We start from the raw sequence: 17689 nt of genomic DNA, 5'->3' as shown, positions 1-17689 counted from the left end.
ATGACATCCCTCTTGATGAGATGAGTTTTCAGCCTACAAAGGAAAATGGGGAGTGACTCCTATGTTCTGGCTGAAAGAGAAAGGTCATTACACTGGGAGCCAGAAGGGAAGTCAGCTGAGTCCATATAAAGTGATGACAAGGTTTCTGCAGGGAAGAGAAAACGAAGCAGGCCATACAGTGGCAGCAGTCAGACCATGGACTCAGACTGTATTTTGAGTCCATGTTCTTCTGATGACACTTCTGATAATGTGCAATAACATTTGCATACATTTTCTCCATTTGCACAAAATGCAAAATGTTTCTATTGTAACCCAGTTTTGTCCTACCAAGGCATCAGTGAGTTTATTGAATGTGCAAGGAAAATGAGAACACACACAGCTCTGTTGTAATTAGGCCCTGTTATATCTATGACCATTAGCAACATTGTTGCCTCAGGGAGCTGCAATAACACTGATAGAGCTTATCATCTCCAACCAACACAGTGTCTGGTTCAGCTACAACCCCTGCTGATGCTGATGCTATTGACCCTGAAAACAAACAATAGAGTCTCAGTTTCACCATGTGACTGAATAGGCTATGGAAATACATACCAACTATCATCTGTTAGCTATCATAATAGTAATTTATCATCCACTATTGAGCATACAAGTACATGGCTGGATCAGCACTAAGTGTTTTGACGTCTTGAAGCAGACTTGAGAAATGATCAATATAGGCCATTAGTATTGATCCCTCCTCCTGCTGGAGTCCTCATGGCTCCTTTTAAAAAAACTTTTTGAATCATCACCATGGCCGACTCACTGTCTTCATTCGGCTTCATGTCTCAGAGGCAAGTCAGCCACTGTGGGAAATTCCACACGGCCTTAGAACAACATGCCTGATTATCCCTGCTCTGAATAGAACACACAGACAATCAGTGGAACAAAATAAAACAAAAAGAGAGAGAGGATATATACATGCATATAACGATATAGTGACTATTCAGAATGTTTTTTTTTTTCCCTCTTAGCTCAGCACATGTGTCTTCTTAAAGCCAACTTGACCTTGATAACATTGCACACACATGTACTGCAGAAGAAAGGGGAGGAAATCCAGCCTGCTTCCTCCTTTCCTGTTGGAGCCTCAAAAGATAATCTGGATGTGGTAGATTGCATTTCAATGAAATCGCCCATGCCTAAAATCCAGTGGTCGCATGAATGGGATTTTGAACAAAATGCACTCTGATCAGCTGCTCTATGCCATGTGAACATACCAGCTCTGTTCAGCTGAATGGTCTGTTGTGAAATTTGCCATTAACTGCAATATATAATGACAAAATCATTTTCGCCAAAGCAGCTAAAATATTCATTAAATCTGAATAGTAACAATTAATTTGATTGGACTTTGTAATTACAGTATTACCAAAACTAAAGTATGCACTCATCAGAGCTGATTAATTACTATGATTTTCCATAGCATATAGTAATTAATCAGCTCAGTAACAAGGAAAGATAATAAGTTGATCCTGTTGTAGTTTCTATTTCATATACACAGTAAAACAAGATTAGTCATACCACTGATGTCAATTCAACAACCTGCACACATAAGGACAGGCATAACCTCAGCAGCATTAACGTGACCATTATGAGAAGCAAAATGGAAAAATTGCATGATGTGAAATGATGTGAATTAGAATATAATTAATCTGAAGTATAACAATATTACACCATCATTTAAAATTAGATCAGAGGACACACCAAGAATAAAAAGAACAACTGGTGTTATGTCTCATTTTAAGTCCAGAATTCATGAACCAAAAATACATTTGTCAATTGGTGACTATCACTAGTGTCTGTGAGACACGTTTTTTAATCAAAAAAATAAGCTAGCTCTCAGTCGTTCATGGTGGTTTAAAACAACACTCAAATTCTGTGTCTGCACAGGAATTAAACCCTAAAGTTGGTATGCGTGGCCGTCTATAACTCAGGGGCTACATTGTTCCCAGGTTTTAAATAATCATTTAAAACAACTGCCAATATCATTTGTACCTCGAATGAAGTTTATGTAACAAGAACAAACTGAATTCAGGAATCCATGCTGTCTCACATGACACTGAATGGCAGGCACAAGTACAGCTGTCTGGATAATACATTTTGAATGCATGGGGAAAACTGTGTTAGATGTTTTCTTGAGTAATTTAATAAGGTGAGAATAAAACATTCTAGTGGCCAATCATTCGTGGACTCTCACATTCTATGTCTGTGTATGGATGCCTGTTAGGCGAATGCTTGGTCAGCAGAGCCAACAATAATTAGCTGTACATTTTAGAAGAGCTTTGTGCTGAGTCAGTCATAAGGCACTTTATGGGGAGGGGTGTATGTGGGTTACTGCACCGGCCCGGATGATAAACTCAAATATGTCAGGCCTGGACAGCAAATGGGGGAGAAAAGACAAAGCAAGGGGGCACTGAAAGCGCATTTATCTCAAGATAAGTTTAATATAAGCAGAAGCACTATATGGCTCTACATTATTACAGGCATCAGTTCTTCCGGCTCTGGACTCTTTGTGGGACCCAGCAAAGAGAATAGCTGAGGACATCACAGGCTACTCTACAGCCTATGATAATTACCAAAAAGACAGTGACCACATGACTCTGAAATGATTTATTATGAGATGTTTGAAGATTGTTTAGATTCTGCAGACGGGCTTCAATATCTGTTATGCTCCACAGGCCTTGAAAATGGCCGACTTATCATGTTGTCAGGTTTCTCCATAGAGGTAATTAAAAGATAGGATCGAAAACAACTGTCAGTGTCATTTGTGCCTAGTGCCTAGATAGCTAGCTAGCTAGCTATACAGATAGATAGATAGATAGATAGATAGATAGATAGATAGATAGATAGATAGATAGATAGATAGATAGATAGATAGATAGATAGATAGATTTGATCATTTCATTGTTTCAGTGTTTAATTTAGGAAGTAGATCAAGATGTCCTGCCCCTGTCCCACCCACCCAAGCAATGTATTTCTCTGCCAGACATCCAGTGTTTCCCAATTCTTGCACACTTAATCCAGCATCTTGAGTCAGGGCACGGTCATCACCAGCTGATCCCTCTATGTATTCATCCCTGACATTTGGACGCTGCTCTCATTACTGGTAAACGCATTTCTGACTACACCATTACAGTCAGGCAGCACGGGGGAGATGAATGGTTGCGGGCGGAGTTGGAGGATGATTCACCGTGGGGCAGACCCGGACAGCTGACACGTGTGACTGGATTTATTTACTGTTTCTGGGTGTTTTCAGAAAGCAACAGTACCCCTACAAGCATGTGTGGAACGATTCATGTTAGCCACTGCAAAATAAATCACTTTAAGAGGAACTGTTTCAATGAAAAATCCTCGTCTGTGTGGCCTTTATCTTAACGCACAGAGCTGTGACTTGCACAGACACTGACAAATCCATTTGCAGCAGTCGTGGTGGAGAAACACCACTCTGCTCCTGTGCCTTTTATAACTTGGGACACCGTTACTTTTTTTTTCCGGGCACGCGCGCACGGACGTCGTGAGCGCGCATGCTCCCACAACACCGTACATTTCTCCTGAATTGCACGTTTGATACCCCGAGAAGCTACGCATTATGTGTAGCAACTGGGCGCAGCGCATTTTCTGAATCCGGTTCCGGCGTGGCGACGACACCGATGTCCGTGCCCACAGACTGATCACAGGGCTTTTACCCGAACAGCACTGAATTGTAGCAGCTGAGAGACGGATGCGGAGCGAGGGTTGCCAAACCCAAAGGATTTCTCACGATTTGCGGACTAGAATGCTCATCTATATGTGTCCCCATGAACGGATGACCACCTCCAAACAAACCTATACTGAAAACTTTCAGCTCTCCATTTGACGCGGGGGTGTTATTGAGATTTTTTTTGTTTTAAAATCTGATCCAAGAGCAGACATCATGCAGGTGCAAACTGTGGGCCAACGTTACTGAAATGACTTGCTCGGCGCTGACGCGTTTCGTTGTGCCATGCCAACCCCGCATTGTCAGATGCCATTTTACTCTGCGTTACCCCAGCGTCTGGAATTCCAACATACTGGGCCTGTTGTGTAATTAGAAGTTCGTGAGGCTGTAGCAAACTAGCTGGTGCAATGAGAAGCTACGCTGTCCGCGACACTGTGCGCAATTTGTGCTGAAGCTTATGGGTCCTGCGTACTCTAGCTCCCGGCTTCCACTTGGAGAGGTGTGCTGCGGGGGTACGGCGCACTGGCTGTCGGCTTCACATCTGGACCGCCTGGCTACTGTCATCTGCGGCCTGTTCGGACCGTGCACTCCCTGAACTTGTATGTTTGAGGGGAACTGACTGAGATCGCCTCGGATGGTGCGGTTTTAGGGAGAAGGCGTCGATATTTGGCCGGGACTTGACGTTATCTGTGGTCCACTGGAACACCGTGGTCCAAAGCTAGACAGACTGACTCACTGAATACTCAAGGAAAAAACGTTTATCTAGCTATGGATTTTGCGTAGCGAAGTCGTGCATTTTTTAAAGGCAACGCTAGAGTGACATTGCAGTATTCTCGTTACATCGGGTATTTCGTCGTCCGACAAAAAAAAAAAATAAAAAAATATAAGAATTAAAAAAAAAAAGAGTGAAAGTGGAGTATTGTCCGTCGTACGTATCAACGCAGTGGGATTTCTACGTCTGGTCGGCGTCCCCCCCCACCCTTCCCGCGGTGACGGTTATGGGTCGGAAGCGGTGTGTCGGTGCAGATTGTTCCAAGATGGCGGCCGGGTGCTGCGGGGTGAAGAAGCAGAAACTGTCGGGATCGCCCGGGTCGGGGGGTCCCGGCGGGGTGGGGGCGGGAAGCGGGGTGGCAGGAACCGGACATTGTGGCTCGGAGTTGGGGATTGGCTCCTCCGCGACAGTTGCAGCAGCGGCGAACGTAAGCAGAGCTAACGGCCTGGGGGGACCCGGGGGTAACGTTAGCGGCAGCAGTAGTAGTGGTAGCAGCGGCACAAACGCTCTGTCCCCAGCCCCGGCCGGTTACACTACATCCGGCCTCTCCCCGAATCTTAGTCCGGGACCTGGTTCGGGAAGTGGAGGCAGAAAAATGGTCGTCTCAGCGGAGATGTGCTGCTTCTGTTTTGACGTGCTTTATTGCCATCTGTACGGATACCAACCTCCGAGAACACCCAGGTTTACAAATGATCCCTAGTGAGTATTTTGGTCTTTTGTTGTTTTGCTGCATATCAAAGCTAACTGTTGTAGTCTCCCAATAAATGTATGGAGCAGCACTCTTGGTGGGTTTAGTTTCGGGTTCTGCTTCAGTGTTGAGATCACAAACTGTCACATCGAAACTGAATTTTACTTCTCATAAATATCACACGAAAAGCGCCCGATAAGAGCTTAAATTGGCCAAGTTGGAACTGGGGCCTTGTCGAGAAGACTATATGCACTGGCCTGCAGATAAACTAGCCGAACACAAACGTTAAGCAGATTTAGACAATGTGTTCATCAATCTTAGTTTTATCTATCAATGAATGGTGGGACATCCATGTCGCTTTTAGATTTGCCGTTCGTACTTGGCGAAAAACAGTTTTCGATACTGTCGCTCCAACTCAGAACACCACCAGCTAACGTTAGCTAAGGGGGGTTGCTACCTCCGTTAGCTTATATCAGCTAGCCACCAACATTAAAAAGAAAAGAGGGTGGAACAAAAATTATACCAGTTTATTGGCAGTAGAAGCCTTGGTTAGGAAAGACAAATGAAGGCGTAATGATATAAATTATTAAAGGTTAACGTCGGTATTCTTAGTCTTTTGCGTTACTTTCAATGAACTCTGGGTGGCCACATACTAGTTTTAGCTTCGTTAGCTATAGGCTACATTAGCCCCGGAATGAAGCTTTAATGGGCTTCTGTAAATTAAATTAATGGAAGGTGTATTCAACGTCTCTCTGGTATCAAAACAGTACAACAGTTCACATTACTGTCTCTTTTTACAACCGGTTTGGGTGTGTATGGGTGACAGCACGGTCGAATTCAGAAGAAATTACAACCGAGTTTAGCTTCTACTAACAAAGAAAAATGGTTGTTGCTAAGCACTTGGCAGCTCTAAGCTTTGCTTAATTCACCTAGCCTTAATGGAAGAGTAGTGACAACATTAAATAAACCAAACAAACAAAACGGCATTTCCATTCACCATTTGATTAATTTACTTCATTATACGTAAATGGCTTTAATAATGTTATTAAATGTATATTTTCTTCCTGGAAACGCACTCCTTCGCCCTCCACCGAAACATTTTGTCCCCTCCTTATATACGACCATTGTAATGTGATATATAGCTTGTGACTTTGGGGGCGTTTTACTCCAGCGTTGAAGCTGTAAAAACGATTGTTTCCATTTGCACTCATGGCACTGAACTGCGTTAAGAAAAAAAAAAACTTATTCACACCGATCAGCGTTTTCAAAATAATTGCTATACTGAAATGATTGTTTGATAGAGTCGTGTGACTCTAGACAGAGGAAGGCATTCTTAAAAATACTTCTTAAAAAATCTAAAAAAAAAAAACCAAACAAACAAAAAAAAAGTTAAACGCTTATGAGGGGGGGTAAACTGTGTTTATTATGTAAAGAGGTTCAACCCTCCAGTTACTTAAATGGTTATTGACACATTTCTACATATATAGTGACTCTGTTTTGCTATTTTTCATAAATAAGACCATTTTTCTGTTTTCATTAGATAATGTGTTTTTAGTGAATCAGTTGAAATGCTGCTTAAAAACCAGTCAAAATCTATAGAGGAGTGGTAATAACTCAACAACATTGACCTCAACTACATGGCCTAAGTAAATGCATGTCAGAAAATCAGGAATCCATCATACTTTGTAAAATGCTATACACCACTATAAATGTGTACACAACCACCCCAGTCTCGGTTATTACTAGGTTTGCAAGTCAGATGAGAATTTCTACTAATAACACACAGGAAAGATCTGGCGTATCTCTGGATTAGACTTTCTGCAGAATGAAAACTGGGTGTGTCTCCGTTGGCTGGTTAACTTTAAAATGCCTTTTGAGACCCCTGGCCCAGTGTCCATGCTAACCACTAAACCCTTGTAAACACGAACCAGCATCGCTTAGGTAATCAGAATGAGTGCTTCGTTGCAAGAGGGTGTGAGGACTTAAAATGCCTCGTCTCTAGTAGGACAGAGATTTTGTTAAATCCCCTGTTACCTGAACTGTTTGTGACAAGTAAACAGTCACACTTGTATGTAGTTTAATAAAAGTGAGTGCTTGTTGTTGACTTTCTATGTAATATATTTCTGTTTTCCTCAGATGAACAAATTTACTGATGGGAAAATGCAATATTTAAACCGCTAGAGAGTCCAGTCCCATCCGAATTTACCTCCAGTCTGACTTTCATAACATGAAACCGTTTTTCTACATCCCATTTCATTTTCTCATGACTTGGAATGTCACAAGCTAATGCCCACCAAATGCGAAATCTCCCACAGGTTTGAGAAACTCATGCTTATGGTGTGTAGTGTCCTCAACACGTCCTCCACCTGAGGCAGTTGTCAGATTGAATTATGGAAACAGTCTGACTAACAGCAACATTTGATATAGACTCAGTGCTCCGCAAACAGCCCCAGATTTTTCACAACTTGGTCACATTTGACACAGGACGATGGAACAACAATGGAAAAGTAATCCGTGGAACATCTGTTATTTAATTTATTAAGTGATAATAGTTCTATTCCCATTTGACAAATAATGCTCAGCACCTTTGTTTTTTTATGTGTAGTGTATGTTGAAAGTATTTAATATAAACCATTTTAAATGTAATGAAACTATCAAGTGTATACTGTATTGACTTAAATATAAAAAATTGGTAAGCATTAAACAAAACTATATACCATTGAGTATCAAGAGTTGAGTATGATTTATGTTTTTCCTGTCATTGTTTTTACATATGTTTTATAAAGGTTGGTGTATTTATTAAAAAAAAGGCCATCAGAGAAAGAAAACAACAGTCTCTGCAGGGTCGTTGGTTTTGAGCAAAGTATTTTTTCCAAAGAATTAATTAAAATCGTAAGTGATGTTGCAAAAGTGTGAACGTGTCGTGCTGAATTTTGATTCAGTCGGTACTTGTGAAACTGGACTGGTGCTTCAAATCTTTATCTGCGGCCCTGCAGTGTTATGTGACGTGGCACATGGGGACAAGACCAAAGGTGGTCATATGGCAACAAATCGATAAACCAGATTGACACAACACTGAAGATTCAAAAAATGTACGAAGCCCTAGGTAAACAGCTGTAGTCGGTGCAGATGTAAATCCATTAGAATTGAAGAATATTGTTTCTTCAGTACGCGATCAGTTTGTTTTTCGACGCTATTTAAACATGAAAGCTCGAAAATCCCTGCAACTGCATAAAACAGTTGAAAAAAAAAATGAAAGAAAAAGAATTGGTTATGCTGTCATGGGTGAATAGATGGCCCGATGCTATGAACAAAGGCCGCAGTATTTGATGAAAACTGATCCATCTTTAGGTTATACACACTAATCTAAATGGTAATACACGCTAGTCAAAGTAACTCGGCAATATGTGGTGGTAACCAACTTTAATACATTACACATATCAATATACATCTTGTCGTCATCATGCGTCTGTTCTTTCCTGTTTTTCAGCCCGCTGTTTGTCACATGGAAAATAGGCAGAGACAAGCGGTTGAGGGGTTGTATAGGTACATTTTCTGCCATGAATCTGCACTCAGGACTCAGGGAGTACACCCTTACCAGGTGAGCAACAATCCTGACTCATTTGTCTATGTATCACAGTTGTAAACCGGATGCTGCAACAGAGAAAGATCGCACGAGCCGCACAAAACCTTTAATAAATGAGAGTGAACAAGTGCCAATTCAGAGTTGAGAACCCTGGAAACATTTTACAAACGGTAATGAACAGTTAATTACACGGTTGTAGTGCATTTATCTAATGAAATGTGAAACATTTTCCAACTTTATGGAAGGTTCCATGGTCTGCTTTTCAATATTTTTTAGTTAAAATCTATTATAAAAGACATTCTGCAAACCCGAGAGTGGCAAATCAATGCTGTTTATATACTGTGTACTGTGTGTGTTATCTGACTGTGTGGTTGAATGCCAGTCAGACTGCTTGACTTTGGTGAATAATCTTCTGTTCTGGTGTGTCAATGGGAAATATTATATTCTTAGACTTATAGCAAAATATCTCAGTGAGGTAATTATATGCTGTTTAAACTAATAACAGTGCACTGACCGGATAAACAGGTACTGGAATTTCTATTCAGTGAATGATTAAACATTTGACACTTCCTACTCGGAACAGGTGCTAATACACAGAAACATAATCTGTAGGTTGACCCCATATGATGCACTGAACCTGAAATTTAATGGGACAAAAAGGGAGAGGGATAGCCAAACAAAAAACAAAAAGAAAAACAATGTAATGTTGCAGTGACAGCTTAATTTAAAATCTTACGCCATGCGCGAGCACAGTAAGACACAAAGTGTGCAGCAGATGAAAGGCCTATCAAGCTGACTTGGTCAGAACTGGTGGTCTCAAGTACAAACACATTTTTTATCCCTCTTTGGTCCCAAATTCTTTCTGCAGCATGACAAGGACCTCAAACATACCACCAGAGTCATAAAGAACTGCAGCAGATGGTATGGCCCCCACAGAGCCCAGATCCCAACACCATCAAGTCAGTCAGTCTATGGTTACCTGAGCAGACAGGAGCAGTTGAAACAGACTAAATCCACCGAAGAACTGTTACCTGCCAAGTACCTTGAAAAACAGGCAAATATTGATTTGATTTTTCAGATGTTTTTTGATTACTGCACTTTGTATGAAGGTAATTAATAAAGTGTACATTCGCAGACTTGAGTCTGTAAGCTGCATGTTACAGGGGTATTGGGGAAGAAAACAGTGATTATGTCCTGGTAAACAGGACCTTCTGTAAACACCTGGAGGGGAAAATGCCTCCTCTTGCATTTTTGACCCGAATACAGCCAGAGCTGACATGTAAACACACAACTCCTTGTATGCTGTTGTGTACACACATACGCACATTACAAGCAGCATTAAACTGTGGTGGCAAGCCCTCATCAGAGGTCATGCTATAACCATGCCTTCCTCTGTATAACCAGATCGGAGGAAAGGTCTTGCTTATCATTTATCACATGTGGGAATTTTGCGATAAATTTCCCACATTGAAGGAAAAAGGTTATTGGAGTGCATTTTATTAAGCGCTGTGTCTTTTTCATACCAACATTGAGAAGTCAGGCATTTTAAAATCCTACACATAGCTATCAGCCCTTTAAAACTTGGTTTTGATGAGTGTTTTCTGAAATCAGCTCTTCTCATGCTTATTTTCTTTGTTCTTTCTGTCTGCAGTGCCCTTAAAGACAGCCGCTTCCCCCCTATGACAAGGGATGAGCTGCCTCGCCTCTTCTGCTCAGTGTCTCTTCTCACCAACTTTGAAGACGTCGGTGATTACCTTGACTGGGAGGTAAGAGACGTGCTCCGCTCACACACGGCTGAGCTCAGCTTAGACTGCCGACACTTAGAATAATGACTTTTGTCATACCTTACAGCTTCAGTGCTAATTCAGAGCTGTCTCACACTTTCTGCCATAAATGCACACAGGTAGTATTCTTAAATAATAAAATTAATATTTACGTTGTTATTCTAATGTGTATGTCAGCCATCCTCTATGTAAGGCAATGGGAATTAGAGCTACAGTTCCACTATTGGTTTTTAATTGTAACCCCTATTTAATCTTGAAAAATGTATCTATTACACTTATTTTTTTTAACACTAACAGTACAGTGAAAATAAGCCGGAGGGCCAACAACATAGTACTTGCCTCCCAGTTGCATTTCAGGATATCATAACTTGCTAAGTCTGAACGTACTCTCTGTTGTGTCTGTCTTGGGCTGTAGGTGGGTGTTCACGGTATTAGGATAGAGTTTTTCAATGAAAAAGGATCAAAGCGCACCGCCACCTACCTACCAGAGGTTGCAAAGGAGCAAGGTGGGTTTTTTTTTCTGTCTCTCAACAATCCAGCATGATCTCCTGTTAATAAAAACGTGTGTGTGTGTGTATATACAGAATTGTTTCAAGAGGTCTTACTACTATTTTCTGCTTTTTTCTGTTTATTTAGGTTGGGACCACATTCAAACCATAGATTCCTTACTACGAAAGGGAGGTTACAAAGCTCCCATCACAAATGACTTCAGGAAGACCATTAAGTTAACCAGGTAAGATGACTTTTATTGGATTACATTATCTGTGCTGATGCTTTTATGTCACTTTCATTTAGATATTTTTACCTGATGGGAGCCAGGCTACGCAATACTGACGGAACAAGGCTCTGCAAAACTCACATGAATCTTAGATGAACTCTGTGACCACATATGGTCATCCTCTTGAGATAAGTTCTCGGTCTTAGTCAGTGGATTCATATAAAACTTGCGAAAGATGTGTTTATAGAAAAAAAAAGGAAAAAAGAAAAAGTGATGCTACTGGAATAAGAGCTGAACAGTGAAGGCCTGACTCACCAAAATGGTAAAATAAATCCTCCATACCAACAGGTGGCATTCAACATTTAAAAAGGGGAACCAGAAGAAGTAGGATTTGCTGGGAAGCCATAAGGAGTTAAATATATGCAAAGATGGCCTCTCTTGAATCAGTTGGGGTAATGGTTTCTTCATTTAAGATGACCACGTCACTGAAAATATTTACATAGTGGAATAATGAACTGAAGATGAAAAACGACAAGACCCTTCTGTGTCCCCTCCTGACTTTGTCGTTTGTTTGCTCTCGTCACTTCCGTTTCTCTCCTCGTGCACTGGTTTGCTTAGCTGAACAGCCAATAAATGACTGATTCAACATGCTCAATGGGCCAGACCGACGCCAACAGGGGTCCGACTAGTGCCGACAGGCGACCATCGGGCCTGGAGTCTCACTGCTCTTAAAGTTGGAAAGTGAAGGGAGAAATCTGTGGGTGCGGAGGTAAACAGAAGTGATTTTACCAGACCTTTGTTTTCTTCCAGAGGCTACATTAGCTTCCTTTAGCGTAACAAACCTACGCCTCGAAAGAGACTTTGAGAGTTGAGTTGCATTGTGGGTAATGTAGGAGCCAGGTTGAGCAAAGAAGCCATCTCTTCTTCTGTGCTTCACTTCACTAGCAGCCATGATCACGGCTCGCCTCGCACAGGATTCCCCTCGGCCAGCCTCCGCTAACGCGACCTCTTCTCGTTCCCAGGTACCGTAGCGAGAAGATGACGATGGGTTATGCAGAGTACATCGCCCACCGCCAGCACCATCACTACCAGAATGGCATTGGGCACCCTCTACCACCCTACAACCATTATTCCTGACAGCGAGCCGCATGACCAATCATTGGACCTCTCCGCGGACCTTTTCCCAGGAGAGCCCGCCCCCTCCTGGTCTAGCTATTTCTACTACTGTACCATTTTATGATGATAGTTTCCGTTGCCATGCTGGCCGTCTCCCAGACGTTGACATGGCAACGGGTGGCAACGAAGCATCATTTGATCATGGCAAGAAATCCACACGTTTCCTTTACTTTGCCTGTGGTTAAGTTTTTGCAGCATATGTATACCTATATCTATAACCCCCTTCATTCATATTTTTGGAAATGAAACAAATATTAGATTTTATTAATCCTTTCAGCAAACCTAATCAGGTGTTTGATTCTGTGGATGGAAGGAAGTCTCTTACAGTGGATTAGTCTTGCGCTTACTATGTTTAGGCTTTGCTACAATTTTACATTTACTAAAACAATTCTTCTTTTTTTCCTTATTTACTTTACTATCGAGACATGTAACACCATGTAGCAAGGCAACTGCAGTTCTCAAAGGCTGTGTCGTCTCTACTCTTGATTCCTCTCAAAAAAAAAAAAAAATGAGTGTTGAGGTTGTTTTCGCCTTGTAAACTCTTGTAGTGTTGTAGTTGGAACAATGTATGAGGATATGTATACTCCAAAGTATAGATAGTAGGACTGTGGAGCCCTTTGACCAGTGTCTGCTGGTAGTGTTTATTGACGGGGCTCACAGTCGTGAGTGTGTGTGTGTGTGTGTATTTCTGTGAGTGGATTTAGACATTGGTCTGCCACGAGATAAAACCCAGTAGATTTAATTAGAAATTGGATTTTACCTAAAGATTCCCTTCAGATAATTTTGAAACCTCCCCCCTCCTCCTCCTCCTCCTCCGAGTATTTGTCGTGTTTAGTGTTGGAACCTTTAACCGAGTTTATTTGGCTGGAGCTCACAGCTACGTTCCCTCTTTTAATTTTTTTTGTAACTTTTTTCAAATTTGAAGTAATTGCGGAGGAAGCCATTTGTCAGAGGATAATCATTTTCGTGCAGGTGATTTGTTAACTGTGTAAAATGGGCTATGAGAGAACCTGATTTCCCCGTATTGGAGAGGGGGAGCAGACGTAACAACAGGTCCCTAGGAAAAACAAAAATGCACGAACTGTGCTCACACTTAAATTTGAAGTGTCTGTTGGTTTATTGAGTTTACTGTCAGGGAGTCACTCGACAGGGATGTATTCTACCTACTTAAAGCCATATTCTCTTTTTATTCCACACTTGTGTCGTTTGGCTCGAGGTGTTTGTATTCGGTAACCTCCGGTAGATGTGTCGAGTGTCGAGCGCCTGAATGCGAACGTGCGGCCGCCGGCCTCAGGCCAGGCTGCGTCACCGAATGCTCGTCGAACCCCGGCGCTTTCAGCCATATGTCGGATGTCTCGTATATGTCGCCCGTGTCGTCGTGGAAACATTGTCTTGCCTTTTCAGATTATAGCTAACCATTGTCACTCGTTCACAAAGAATGATGTATTAAAATAGTCATTTTTTTAAGCGGCGCCGCCACGTGACGCGCGGAGGAAGTGATCATACATGTTCGTGTCATTTAGAAGTGCATGTCATAGTGCTGTTTAAGGGGGAAAAAGAAGCTGTGGCAGTTTAGTTGTTGAAACCGCACCACCACCACCTCCTCTAATGCTCTGCTCTTCAGTGAGATCCCGTTGACTTGTGTGTGTGCGCGTGCGTTTCCTCGGCACAGGGAATGTTTTGATCCGTGGTCTGTTTTGTCAGCTGTTTGGCACTAAGTTACAGCAAACACAGTTGAATTAGACGGAGCAGATTCTCAGCATGAGGCCGGGCGGCTCCCGGTTTAGGTCTGCATATACATATATATATAAAAAAAAATAAATAAATATATAAAAGAAAAGCCAGGGCTTTGTAAGGACTTAAGAAGCCATTTCCCATTTAAATAATACTTGTTGTGAGTCACATCCACACACACTAGCCTAGATGGATTTGCTTTCCAGAATGTCTGACCTCTTTAAAGGGTCGCCACTCGGTCCGTTTCGTTTTTGGGCTTTTTAGTTTGCCAGCTGGGATTTTTGAGAGGTTCTTGTTACTTGACCAACATCTTTCTTTGTAACAGCCTTTACTAACTGACAGGTTATTTTTTCCTTTATGCAAAATGTCAAGGGCTTTTGGCACTCCATCCACAGTAACCCGAAATGACCCAGATTTCAGTTGTGTTGCCTTAAATGAATGATTTAAAAACCAATGGACCAGGAGATGACGCTCGGGAGTGTTCCTCCGTCCCTATATGTCTCGGCTCCATCTTCGCGCCACACTATAGGGATGATGTTTTCCTCCGTTTGAATACTAATGCGCTCCCGGGCATATGGTGCATCCCGTATACCTGCCGCATCCTGTCTGCTCACATCTTACCAGCTGGTCGCTTTCACAAGCCCTGCGCACACTTCACAGACATACCCCCATAAAACAAAATTGGGTTGTGTCTCCCCCCCTGTGTCTTTAGGAAAATACACCCATACCTGCATTACACACTACACAAAGAAGAGGAACACTCAAGGATTAATTTCCTGGTCCATTGAATACAGCACAACCTGAATTATTCTGCTGCAAAACCAAATTGACCATGCTCTTTTACATATATGTCTTTGTATACACATGCAATGTACTTGGTTGCATGTATGTATGAGTATGAGACCTATGGTTTTTATCCATGATATGCTTGATCTATGGCTTAGACACTCTTATTAACCATTAAGAGATTTAAAAGACAAATATGGTGCTATCAGACCTCATATTGGGGTGGTCACAGCTCGTGACTGGTCATGCGGACTCATCGATCATATCATACTTAAGATGTTACATGTAAGGTTTTCTCTCTAGTACACTGCTGTGAAATGAGTCGTGACGGCACATTTTGCGGCGCCGAATGATGACCGTCACGGACAGTAGCCCCACGAACATCTGCTTTCGTTAACGTTCAATGTGGGCGACTTTGGGATCAATTCCCTATGGGAACAACACAGAAATGATAAAGAAGAATTCCCAGCTGCAACACGTCATAGGAGCTAAGGAATGTACTGTTAGTGGTCGTTATTACAACTTAACAGCGATATATTAAGAGAAAATCCTACATGTGTTAACCTTTACTATCCTTGATATATGCAGATCTGTTCAACAGGTGTTTATTTTTTTTTTCCTACCAGTGCAAGTCAACACCCATGCAGGTTTGAAAGGACAAGAAGTCACACAATAACCTCCTTCCCCCTCGATTACTCCTACACTGTGGCCCAACCTCATGGCCTAGTCTGTCATGGTGTGATGCGTGTCGTTCGGTAGGTGGTGGCAGTAGTAGTAGTAGTAATAGTAGTAGTACTAGTGGTCGTTGTCTCTCCTGGAAGATTGGATGTTGCTCCTAACACGGAGCACATCCTCAGTTTTCCTCCTAGCTGCTGAATCGTTTGACCTCCTCTGAAAGGGCAGGGAAAGGTCCCGTCACCGAGGCTTCCACGGCCTCTTTTAAACCGCGCCGATGGCAACCATCTCCTAGATCCGGGACGAAGAGTTTTTAACGTAGAACGCGCAGAACATGATCCTGCGTCTGTACGGATTTAAGTGTTTAAAGCATTGATACCTCATGGGACGTTATGGAACGACATTAGTAGTTCATTGTAGCAGATTGTGTTTTGGTTCCATACCAGGGTTAGAGTTCAGCCTCAGCATTCCTTGTGCGGTCATTCTCATGTTTCATGGAATGCTCAAGCTCGTGTTACCTTCGTATGTCTGACTGAACCAAAGATGCCAGCGGCCATGCCCAAATGCTGCTCTTCAGGCCTGGCTTCCTGTCCTTCCAAAAACACCCCTGCAATTGACAAAATGTTCTTTTATGTCTTTTTTTTTTTTTTTTTTGTTTGTTTTGTTTTGTGCGATTTCTCAACTGTCTTGACTTATTAAGCGACCCAGTTCTTCAATGAATTTTCATTGAGTCCATCTCTGAAGCTGTACACGGCGTCAAGGATGGGAAGAGTGGTTGCAAATTGTTGTTACTTGTTTTGTTTATTATTATTAGTATTATTATTATTATTATTGCTATAATTTTCAAAAATGAAAATCCCATGGTGTGCCTCCTAGCTTTATGGGTTTCTAAATGTTTTTTTCCCTAAAGACCAGCAGTTATACTTTGTATAAAAGATGGATTTTTCCTTATTTTTTATGCCATTAAAGATGAAGAAGCCTGTTTTCTTTACTCTGGACCCAGTAGCTGCACTGGTTATACAATCGCACTGATAGATGAGTAAAAAAAAAAAAAAAAAAAAAAGAAGAAGAAGTGAATCAATAATAATAATAATGATAATGACAAATGAAATAAGAACTACAATAAACTTGTGTTTGAAACTTTTTATTATAAAAATATACAAAAAAACAAACATAAAAAAAGAAAATGACTGTTTTTGTACATCAAAATAAATTCTTTTCAGAAGAATATTTTGGATCTAGTTTCAAAATTATTTTAGTGGTTTTCTATGTTCTGAATTTTTGAGACACTGACTTCGAAGACGTGTCACTGTACAAAATGACTTTTTTCTGTTGCAGTGGCCTGATGGGCTGGGAGGGTTGCCTGGTGTAACTCCTCATACCAACTTTTCTTTCTTTTTTTTTCTTCTTTTTTTTGTTTTCCATTTTGGATCTTTTTTTTTTCTCTCTCTCTCTCCTCTGCTTTAGTAACTTGAAAAATGTTGATGGAATAATATGAACTGGGAACTTTAAATCCATCCCCACCCCTGTAGAGCTAGCCACCCACCCCCACCTTCTTTCCTATTGAATTGCTGTTAGTGTGACGAGACTTGAAACGGGCATTTATTATAATAGTATGACTCCAAAAGAAAAAAAAAAAAAGAACACACACTTACAAAAAAAAAAAAGAATTTTGCAGAAACTTGCAAAATAAAAGTGTGGGGAGGGTTGAAAGAATATATATAGATGGGTTATCTGAGTATGTAAGCAATGGCTGTGAAGATAATGTAGTTTTAAACATTGTTATTACCTTTTAAAATCATTTATTCAATAAAAAAATACAAAAATCAACTGAAAAGAGAGCGTGTGTCATTCTGTTGTCCTGCAGCACCCACAGCTGAACCCTGAACACTATTCACACCGGACTGTCTTTTCAAAATAGTAGTACAGAGTAGTACTCTTAATACTACTGTATAGTAGAGTAGTATTAAGAGTGTGCCACATGTGTTTATGGATGACACAAATCAGTTCGTTCAACCACCAATAAGTCATTATGAGACA

General features: G+C 41.3%; 1 protein-coding gene across 2 annotated transcripts; it reads left to right on the top strand.

Moving 5' to 3' along the window:
* The first annotated feature begins 3537 nt into the window (after nucleotides 1-3537).
* ammecr1 (AMMECR nuclear protein 1) lies at nucleotides 3538-17479 on the top strand. Of its 2 annotated transcripts, XM_047606342.1 has the most exons (6): nucleotides 3551-5201; nucleotides 8681-8791; nucleotides 10428-10542; nucleotides 10976-11066; nucleotides 11197-11293; nucleotides 12301-17479. In XM_047606342.1, the coding sequence occupies exons 1-6, from the start codon at nucleotides 4729-4731 to the stop codon at nucleotides 12413-12415; spliced, it is 1002 nt and encodes a 333-aa protein (XP_047462298.1). In that variant the 5' UTR covers nucleotides 3551-4728; the 3' UTR covers nucleotides 12416-17479. The 2 variants fall into 2 exon arrangements, with proteins under 2 accessions (XP_047462299.1, XP_047462298.1); XM_047606343.1 differs by lacking the exon at nucleotides 8681-8791 and having other exon boundaries at nucleotides 3538-5201.
* The last annotated feature ends 210 nt before the right edge of the window (nucleotides 17480-17689 follow it).

Source organism: Mugil cephalus, chromosome 15, assembly GCF_022458985.1.
Source record: "Mugil cephalus isolate CIBA_MC_2020 chromosome 15, CIBA_Mcephalus_1.1, whole genome shotgun sequence".
Lineage (NCBI taxonomy): Eukaryota > Metazoa > Chordata > Actinopteri > Mugiliformes > Mugilidae > Mugil > Mugil cephalus.
Note: the sequence above shows the minus strand (reverse complement) of the source record. Positions and strands in the feature narration are given on the sequence as shown.